General features: G+C 37.1%; 1 protein-coding gene and 2 long non-coding RNA genes across 6 annotated transcripts in view; all 3 read right to left on the reverse strand.

Moving 5' to 3' along the window:
• The window catches only part of LOC136250612 (transient receptor potential cation channel subfamily A member 1 homolog), a 206,123-nt gene extending 200,068 nt beyond the window's left edge, over positions 1-6,055 (reverse strand). For all 4 annotated transcript variants that reach the window (XM_066042844.1, XM_066042845.1, XM_066042842.1 and 1 more), the window contains exon 1: positions 5,905-6,055. In XM_066042844.1, the coding sequence (XP_065898916.1) occupies positions 5,905-5,983 (79 nt within the window). In that variant the 5' untranslated portion in view covers positions 5,984-6,055. The remainder of the gene's footprint in view (positions 1-5,904) is intronic.
• A 1,074-nt stretch (positions 6,056-7,129) lies between these two features.
• On the reverse strand, positions 7,130-7,586 carry LOC136250614 (uncharacterized). Its single transcript, XR_010698597.1, has 4 exons — positions 7,561-7,586; positions 7,437-7,511; positions 7,281-7,383; positions 7,130-7,233 (listed from the first exon to the last, which is right to left on the reverse strand). It is a non-coding gene; the product is annotated as an uncharacterized lncRNA (long non-coding RNA).
• A 93-nt stretch (positions 7,587-7,679) lies between these two features.
• On the reverse strand, positions 7,680-8,508 carry LOC136250615 (uncharacterized). Its single transcript, XR_010698598.1, has 5 exons — positions 8,269-8,508; positions 8,167-8,203; positions 7,951-8,111; positions 7,864-7,902; positions 7,680-7,813 (listed from the first exon to the last, which is right to left on the reverse strand). It is a non-coding gene; the product is annotated as an uncharacterized lncRNA (long non-coding RNA).
• Between the last annotated feature and the right edge of the window lie 2,269 nt (positions 8,509-10,777).

Here is a 10,777-nt window from a genome sequence, read left to right on the forward strand (position 1 = left end):
CTAATTGCATTCCCAGACGCTTATACTAAACTCCACTATTCGTGGTAGCACCATGTGATGGCTTTAACAGGAATCATCTGAGTTTTCTGTTATGATTGGATTGATTGCAGAGATCCTTCATTCCTTCTCCTAGTGTTCTTCATTTGTAATGTTGTGTAATGGGCTGAACATAGCTGAAAACGAAGCGCAATGGCCAAACATCCCTTCTCAATAAGCAATCAAGGTATGCAATCAAGTTTATGGCTTCTGTGGGGTGCCTGCTTTTAACCGCGAAACCATGTTTTCCAATGGCTACAATGTATTTTAGCCTTCTCTTTCTGCGCATGGTACTCAAGCATACTGAATTGTGTTGGAGGCTGCTATGAAGCTTTCTAAACTTTTGACACTGCTCTTTAAAACAGTCCATGTTGGTAGTTCATACTATGAAACATGACAAAAATATGCAGCAGTAGAAATAATTGCTCACATATGACATCATTTGTGCACATAATCTAAAAAGCACAGAAGAAAAAGGCTAGAACAGTAAGGAACCCTACCAGAACAATAGTACAAAGAAAACATCAATTACAACAATTAAACTTTAAGCCTTGATGGTTAGATTAAGGGAAACACCACCATCAATGCTACCACATATGAAAACTAGGTTTACTTAGATGGTGAAGCAATACAGCACTTCCTAATGGCTACAAGACCAGAAATCATTTTAAAACTTCACCACAAAGTGCCTACCTCACAAAAGAACTATTATTTTAGCTGTTTTAACTCCTCAAGACAACTCGCGCACACATGATGTCATAATTAACAGGTTATCAATATCGCTGCATATAAGCTTCATTAGAGGTCACAGCGCTATTCAACAAGGATCAATTAATAGAGTGGTTCCAGAAGCTTCTGAAAATCCGTATCACTAATTGCTACACCAAAGTATATGAGATCAACAGCTAATCAACAGTGATGTCAAAATACATTGGAGCCTATGGAAAACAGACTTTCGAGGTTAATTTAAGGCACCCCAGTAAAGCCACACAAGAAGCCAAAAAGTGCACTGCATACTTTAGCCTTATTGAAAATGGACTATTCAGTAATTAATAGTTAGGGCATGTGTTCAGACAAAGTCAATAACCCATTCCTTCCATTCTAATGCAGTACGCATGGGATCACCAATCATAATAATGTAACAAAAAAGTAAACAAACAAGTATAAGGAAAATTAAGAATTTGAAGTTCGATTAGGGATCATAGAAAAAAAGTAGTGAACGAGGGAGGTCGCCTATACCTGCAGATATACTGCAGGTGCAGGCAACCTCACTTGTTTCACTACTTTTTTCTATGATCCCTAATTGAATTGAATTTTTCCTTACAAGTACACAAAAAAAATCAACTAACATAGCACATCGATAAAAAGTACTGAAACAAGCTGGAGTAGTGCACGATATTAAGTCACAGTAAAACAATAAGAAGTGTTATGATCTGATTATAACATAACAATTTTATGAATTTGGTGAATGCTCTATTAGAGTCAGTGAATAGAGTCATTATAGGTTTTGGTACTATACAGAGCATTTCAAGAATACTTTTAAGCAGGAACGTTCAGCACAGTGCTATATACAAATAGGGACTAATAAACTTCGTTTAATAATGAATCATATATTATTGAAGTCAAGCATGTCAGACGTGTCGCCAGTAGTGGTGTGACTGTAGTTTACAATTGTAGGGATTTCATTAGCTAGAAAAACTGCCATCTAACCACTCAATACGTCAAAGCAAATAAACTGATTGTAAGTATATAACTGTTGCTAATATGGACACAATTATTTTGAGTTACTCTAATAAGGCAGTCACCCATTTTTAGATTTATTTTTGTTACAGCGCACAGCAAGCCTTCAAAGAATAATTGTAGGCTTTGATGTTTAGAGTATTATTAGCAGTACTAAATAGACTAATGAATTCATTGCAACTATGAATCTTGTTCAAGATAATAGTGGCAACATATATAGTCCAGACACTTATAACCATTGGAATATAATTTGCACTTGTATGGATTTCATTAGTTAGATAAGCTACTGGTTGACCAATTAAGATGCCTGCACACATCAATCAGCTCTCAGTACAACTATTTGTGATTTATGACAAAGCCATTAAACTCTCTAATAGAGCAGTCTTTCGTTTTCAAGTATTAAATAGTTGGTAATGTGTGACTATAATAAAAATGCACAGTAGGGATATGTATAACATTTCTTATTGTTTTACTGTGATTTAATATCATGCACTACTCCAGCTTGTTTCAGTTAATGTGTTGTGGTCCCTACTCTAGTTGAAAATTCCAAAATTTTTGTGTACTTGTTTGTTAACTTTTTTTGTAAATAATTATTATGAGTGGTGAACCCATTAGGGATCTGCAATACATATCGATATGGCAATATATCGATACAGCAAATAAGTATTACGATACGATATTGTACTTAGAAAATATTGATATATCAAAGTTTTCTAGCAGAACAATCAGTGATTGCTATATTATTGTAACAGTAATCTAGATACTCAAATCGGAAAGCCTCTCTATTTATATACCTGTGCAGCTGAACGTTATGAGAAGCCATACAAACCAGTGGCAGATCTAGAAATTTTCGGAGGGGGTTTCAGATTCCACTTAACTTCAGCCTAGCTGTAAGTCGAAGACCCAAAAAAAAAGATCACAACCTGCTGTAGAAAGCCGTAATTGTGATCTCAAAGGCTAAAGTATGAAGTTTTTTGCCAGTAGAGAGTACCGTATGATGGGAATGATTCGCGGAAGAAAACATTCGCGAATTTCGTGATTTTAAGTGCATTCATGAATGTTTTCTTGCAAAATTTTTCCTACAATAAAAAAGTTATTTTCATGGATCAGTTGATGTAGCATTCATGTATTGGATGCATAAGCGGGTGACAACTTGCCTTGCTACTCGCTAAACTGCTATATATGCGTGACCAGTGAGGCGGAGGACCATGGCGTGTGATTTGAACAAAGATGCAAACTTCACTGACAGTGGAATAATCGGTGCTACTAAATGGGGCAATTATAACTGCAGCCCAGCGATTCACTGTGCCGGAATGGCGTGTCTTAGCCTTGCCGCCCCCAAGGCTATAGGCGTGCCTATCGTCCGTGCTCATTATCATGAATGCCTACTGCTCTAGCGAAACAGCGATCATGCATGGCTACTATATGTGTAGTACGCAACGTGTCAGTGTCAGCCATATAGTCAAGCGTTCCCTATCCATAGAAAAAAAGATAATTCGTTGAGGGCGCACGCCTAATTATAAATATTATGCAACAAATCGTGAACGTTTTCTCGCAAATGAGGAAATAGTAGATCATTCGCGAATGTTTTCTTCCACGAATCATTCCCGTTATATGGTATAACACAATATATATAACTCGTGGCGATTTTATCACCCACACGACAACTCGTCAATAAATTTGGGGCACGCTATTTTCAGAGGGGGTTTCAGTTGAAACCATTGTAACCCCCCTGTATCCACCACTGCAAACACACGTGTATAAGTTATTTGTTATGAGAAGCCATACAAATACATGTGTGTAAGTGCTGCCATAGTAATATATAATATCTATGGTGATGCTGTTATGGCTAAAATATTCTTACAGAGGTCTTTTAAAAACAGTAGCTGTTACACTTTTAAGTATAAAGGACTGCACCACTAAGCAGTAAACAAATCTGCTGTATATATACAAGTATAAGAAAAAATTAGGAATTTTAAATTAGATTAGGGACAGTGCACAGTAAGGATATTCACTTCTTATTGTTTTACAGTATTTGGACATTACGATCCAGCTTGTTTCAGTACTTTTTATTGCAGCATTATACACAGTCCCTAATCTAATTTAAAATTCCTAATTTTTTCTTATACTTGTTTGTGAAGTTTTTTTGCAAGCTCATGACCACTAAATATCTGCTGAGTTACTCACAGCACTATTATACTGTTTGACTCATAAAATAACAACTGATCAGTGGGCATGGCTCTACATAAGCCTGCAGGCAATAATGGACATGGATTCGTGCATACCTACACACTGATGAATGGACGTGGCTACCATTTGTCTACAGACTGTAATTTATGTAAGTGGGCATGGCTCTCGAAAGAAGCAGAGCTATGCTATGACGAGTAGTAACAAGTCCACATTTAATTTAGAATGTGGGGTCAGACCCAAATAATCTATAAAGCAGGACCTGGATGACCCAACTCGGTTTAACATTGTTACTAAATAAACTATATTTATTGACTTACCGGTATATATACATTGCTATATAGTTCACCGTGAGTTGCTCTCTCTGATCGATACCAACAGCGAGTCATGTACACGTGTGTTTTTGGTGCACGTGTATTCGAATAGTTTGATACAATATACACTGGTATGGAAGCCGTACTGTAGTCTATTAACAATCAGAGGTAGAACCTTGACTGATGGCCATGGTAAAGAAGGATAAAAGGTAAGACAATAGCGCAAGCATTGTATGCTTATCAATATACCAAAGGTTTTTTCTTAAGCAAATTAGAAACATTCCTGCGAAAAAATTAGGGCTGTAGCTGTAGCCACTTTTCCGCTACGCTTGACTGAAGGCATCAGGCAGGCAGGCGGGTGGGCGGGCGGGCAGGCAGGCGGGTGGGCGGGCGGGCAGGCAGGCAGTAGAAAATTCTGTTGAATAAATTTTTTTCTAAATTCTGTAGCAACTTGACGCAAACGTTTCGGGTCGATCTGAAGACACTTTTGGGCTTGGTTTTACCCAACCAATACTGTCATGTCGTTGTGAGGAAAAATCGTGGCAGGTTTTTGGGTTATATTATATCACGGATCGCCCACACACCTTCGATGTCCCTAATATACAGTACTATCGTACTGTATGATACTAGCCATCTTGGTCATCAAAATGCGAAGTAATCTGGACAAGCCTTTGTGGGAGCATGTGTTAAAATGTTTGTGGTAGCTAATTGTCTGGGTGGTGTAATAGAGGCAGGTATCCAGGTAGAGATGTGCTTTTAACAGCAACTCAGAACACAATAGCTATTTGCATTCACCGAATAAGAACATTTGTATACATAGATCATTGTTGGCTCTTTAAGGTTCAGATAAATTGGATATTGTTACACCCATTAGCTAATATGCCAGTTATAACTAGCCATGACCACTATCGTGATACAGTATCGTATCGAACAGTTTATTGATGGTGATACGTGATACACAAAATGCACTGTATCGCAGAACACTAGAACCCATGCATACTGCATCTGAAATGGCACCATGTGCCCCAGCTATGTCAATTATCGTCTGAAAAGTTAAGTATCCATTACGCTTCGCTGTTAAGCTATGTTCAACCCATTGCATAGCATTACAAATCAAAAACTGTTCAAAAAGCACCTTGCCAGAAAACCCAGATCTCTTAATATACAGTACTACCATACTGTATAATTAAATTTGAGATTGCTTGCAAACTTTTATTACAATGATCAACCTAAAAAACATCCCCCCTAGCACGTAGATAAGCACTGCAGGTAGATCTGCATCATTCTGCGACCACATTCAAAGTCTTGACCTGTTGAAATTTGCTGTGACCTGTGACTAAGAGCCCTTTTCAATTTTTGAACTGTGACTATACAGTGATATTTCGATTGTGGGTAGAAAATGTTTACCCTTGACTGTTGACTTGGCACAAATTTGGTGCCTGCCTTGACCTGTGACTTAGAGTTTGACTGCCATCGCAGAGACCTACCTATACAGTGAGTGTCTGTGTGTCATCCCCTTGTACCTAAGTGACCCAATTACAACTGATGTTGTGTAGAAGTAATATCATGGAAGTATACTAGTCTAGTATACAAACTTGTTACTGTTCTATACACATCAGTGGAGTACCGTTTGATCCATACTGGATATTGCCTTCACTTTCAAGTAGTGTACGCCTTGCGCCATCCTCCTCGTAATCATCTGCCATTTTTTTTCACTCTGTAACAAACGGTAGTAAGGTGAGGTAAGACTAAGCGGGTTTCCGGACACTTTGAAGATCTATGATGGTATTACGGCTGTATATTACTGTAGTGTGTATGTGTACGCATGCGTGGAGTTGAGTAGTACGCGTTAATAAGAAGAATGTACTGAACTGTCGCATGTTCCAGTCCTTGTCCCGTAACGAGGGCACCCCAGCCCGTTACAGAATGGAGACCAATCAGGCTAAGAGTTTGAATACCAAGTGGAGTAACTGGTCATTCAACGGACACCATCACTAGTCTGGCGCCGCCCGCCCCTTCGCAAAGTACAGATAGAGTAAGTCATCAATAACCGGACGATCCTTTTCCCGGACACCTGTAGTTGCTAAACGGATAAACCCATCAGTCTAAAATTTGGAGCGTATAAAGGTCTAGGCTAAAGCACTTCGAATATAAAAATTTCAGCCCGAACGGTTGAAGCAGCTAGGAATACGAAGCCAATATATCTGTCCGGAAAAGCAATCAATAATCCGGACAGTGGCCCTGAACTCAGTAACTACAGCTCCGATTTCCTCCAAACTCTAGGGCAAGTAACATCAGTCTATGGTCGTGTGTTGATAAAAATTTGGAATCTCAGCTGTGTTTGGTTTGGAAGGTACCGCTCGTTGAAGTCGGCTTGTTTCGTTGACTACCATTTCCGGACACCGCTATTCTTTGGTTTTTGGGAAGCCAACGAATTTACAAGATCTCCACAGCCACTTAAATGATGGAAACAGTTGCTGTGAATATTGTGCTACTGCTGTTTTGATCCAGGCGGTATCGTCTGTTTTTTGTCTGCAGAAACTCCTCACATGCCATTGACTAATGTTTTCGAGCAGATGGGTCTGCATGGTATACAGTGATTGATTGATTATAACTTTACAGTAGACTACTGCATACAAGTATAGAATAAGGGATGTACAATTAATAAAATCTTTAGGGTACGGTACTGATGGTCTGCTAGCTCAAGGCTACACTGTTAAAACAGAAGTGCTATGGTAGGTGCTATTGAGCAGTCAAATTTTAAGCTTTTACCATGATAGCACCTCTCATAGATGTTACAATGACACCTTCTGTAAGTGCTACCATAGCACCTTTGACAGGTATCAACACCATATTATTAGACAAACATTAATAAATGAAAATAAAATACATCTGTACAGTAGTTACAAACTGCATGCAGTTCAGTTATTAGGTTGCTCGGTTTTCTTTAACAAGCCTGCAAGTGCAAAAGGATAAATAATATGCATGAATTTATTCACATACCATGTATGGTACGGTGCTTTATACAGCTTCGACCATTATGCAGGACTGGAAGGGGTGGAGTTATCACCAACCGCACTTTACTTGTACATTTTCTACATTCCTCCTATCAATAGTTGCATTTACCAAGTACAAAACAGTTTGACCACAAAAACTTACAATAGTTTCTGTACAAGCTGGTTACTCCGCCACCCATGCGTGACTTCAACATTGCATGTTATTTGTTTCAAGCTGCTGTATGGCACAACATGTAGTAACAATAGATGTAAGCATAACAGCTTACCAAAATCTTTATAGATAGGTGAGATCTTCATGCAGTAAATCATGTTTCTTGAGAGTAACTATTATGGACATTTAAGTCAAGCAAATATAATAGCTTTATACACATGTACCGTTTTGACAAAATATATTGGTATATAGCACAAAATCCAATTGTTCCTATCGTTCCTGCACAACTTCAAAATGGAGTTAGAATAATGTCACGTAACCAGAATACACACTAGCAGGTAAAGGAATTCATATCGGTCACGTTGCAACTATGGGAAAACATAATATGAATAACTGAAACAAATACAAAAAAACATACCTTATGATGTAGGTAACCTAAAATATTATATGTAGATACCTATAATAATGTAAACAATAAGTGTTAGAAAACAGGTCTCCAACTAACCTGTGTTACAGCTGTAGCTACACCTACTCCAACAAACTGATGGTTCTGAAATAACACACTAAACATAGCCTCAGAATACAACACTGAATTGCAAGCAATGAACCACCTGGTTAACATCTCAATAGCAAGTTACCAAGACTACATCACAACATGTATTCATCCTGAGTATGTAAATATGTAACGGGTAAAGTCCATTACATATAACAGAGAACTCACCCTCAGTAAAAAATCTTTCCAAAACAACCTTTGTAACCTACACAATATAGATAGGTTTATAAATATCAAATACGTATGTAACCTAGAAATGATAATTCTCACCTAACTTGTATGTAATACATTCATTAGTACAACAGCAGGAGCTGCAGCTGAGGAGGCAACAGTGAAATCCTCTGAAATCATCCAACTATAGTCAAGATGGTATAATCTCGCTGACAACACAACAGAACACCATCAGTGCTATCTGATTAAATCTATATGCCAGCGATGGACTTCTACAAAACAGAAATAACACATAATATATAGGACATAACAATGCTAAGTAATAGTTAGGACTTTGGATCTATGTAATTCATTAACAACAATCACTCAATACCCATTATGCCCAAAATTATGCTGGGATAATTACCGCATCCCTATCAGTGATAATTAGTGGAGGGCAGTTATTCTTAGAAGGAAGTTACTTTTTTTTTGGTCTTCACCTAGCTATACTCTTGATCAGAAACCAGTCACCAAAAATCCTGGAGCCGCCTATGTGTACACTTTACAAGATTGATGGTTTCATTAAATCATCCATTTCAATTGGTGTTGGCAGTGCATTCCATTCTCTGATCGCCTTCAGTTTGTCATATATGTATACGTAGTGGTAATTTTGTAGATGGTAGCACTTATCAAGTGGAATAGGTGATGTCTAGTATGTGTGGTCGTGATCATGAAGTCTACAGGATCTAAATAAGATGGCCTTCACTACATTCTTGTCAGTTGTACCTTGCTATAGTTCAAGTACATGACATTCTACATAACAGAGTCTCCATCCCATTTAATTCACATTTTAAATTCTCTGACAATGCACTAGATCTCATTCATTGTCACTTGCCACATCACTATCTACCATCAATACATAACACTATTCATTATGTATAAATTCTCCATTCCTTTGGTACTCAGTACCTGCAGAAGTTTTGTAAATAACCAATTCAAGCCCTTTCCGGGTACGTTTCATCATTTTCTTTTTACTAACTGATCCCATTTATTTTTGTCTTGTTCTTGTATAAGTATTTTTTGTGCGTCATGTTCTGTTGTAAGTTTATTTATCGTTGTCAACCATAAATAAACTTACAACAGACTAGCTTGTTTTTGTACTTGTAACCTGTATGTATTTCTCAGTAAGGGGAGCACGCTTGCAGGCTTTGCATTTTGTGTAACCCCGACAGAATTGAAATTGATAATCTAATCTAAGTATAGTAATCAGGTAGAGATGAGCCAATCATGCCATGCATTATTTGGTAAAGGATGTTAAGTCTTTGTTGTTTTGATCCTTCTCTTTGCTAATGGCAACCAGCAAAAATATTATCCTTGAAATATTTAAGCTTGGGAGTGTTTGCAAATCTGCACAAAACAAAAAAAGACTTTTAGTAACAATATATGGTTAACCTTGAAAAATTTTCCCCTTGAAATATTTATGCTATAAGTAATTTTTTTAAACAGTAACAATATGTTCATTCACCATACTGTTAAAAAGTACTGTACTGTTGATTTTATTTTCATTTGAACATTCTGTCCGCAGTGGTGGATGTAGCATTTTTAAATGTGTTTTTTTAAAGTTGGTATAGCTGAAAAATAAAGCATCTGAGGATATTTCTCCAGAAATTTTGGAGATTTTAGAAGCTTTGGGATTGAATTTTAGGCTACTTTTAGGCTGGTTATATAGCAATTACAATATATCCAATGCCTTAAACTGCAAATACTATAGCTAACTATAGGGCAATGGTTGTGATTAAGCTATAGATTTGATAGCTCTATTAGCTTACATCATGATCACTGGGAGATAAAAAGTGAAGTGTTGAAGATTTAATAGCTATAAATGGTATACTCCCACATAATAGAGTCTATTTCTGATTGGCTGACTAGGGAAACAAAACGTAAAAGTCATGTGCTTGAAAGTAGCCAATGAGATCAGTAGCCTTAAGTTTAAACTAATGCCATTCACCTGGTGCGAAATTTCATTGGTTATTAATTTCTATTCACATGATATTTTTGCATTTGGCCTATACGGACAATCAACCTGTCCCACAGCATATTGAATCACATCCATTGTGATCTCACCACAAAAATTTAGACCACGGCCCAATGATAAATTTCAAAGAATTTAGCTAAACAGTGTTTTTCGAAGTATCAAGAATTAATTATTTCAACTAAATACTTTGAGCTTAAATGAAGGTACCACTTGAATGGTTAACTAACAATCTTCATCAATGAAAATTTCATTTTAAGATATTAACATAATTAGGGACCCGCCGATTATGCTCATAATTTTACCTATTATGCTATGCTGCACTGCTCAAAAATTCACCTATTATGCTTAAATTAATGCTCAATATTTACCTATTATGCTCGATTATGCTCAATGTTCATGCCTTAGTTGATATACTTTGCTACTAGTTTAACACTGTATAGAAAGAACAAATGGGTGGCTGGAACACAAATAATAAATTCTTGCTGCATGTAAGAGAAAAGATCGATATACTCTAATAGAACAGTCAGTGTGATGATTGTTCTATTAGAGTTACTGACTGCTCTATTAGAGTATATCGATTTTATTTTGCAATTG

This window comes from Dysidea avara, chromosome 3 (assembly GCF_963678975.1).
Source record: "Dysidea avara chromosome 3, odDysAvar1.4, whole genome shotgun sequence".
Classification (NCBI taxonomy): Eukaryota; Metazoa; Porifera; class Demospongiae; order Dictyoceratida; family Dysideidae; genus Dysidea; species Dysidea avara.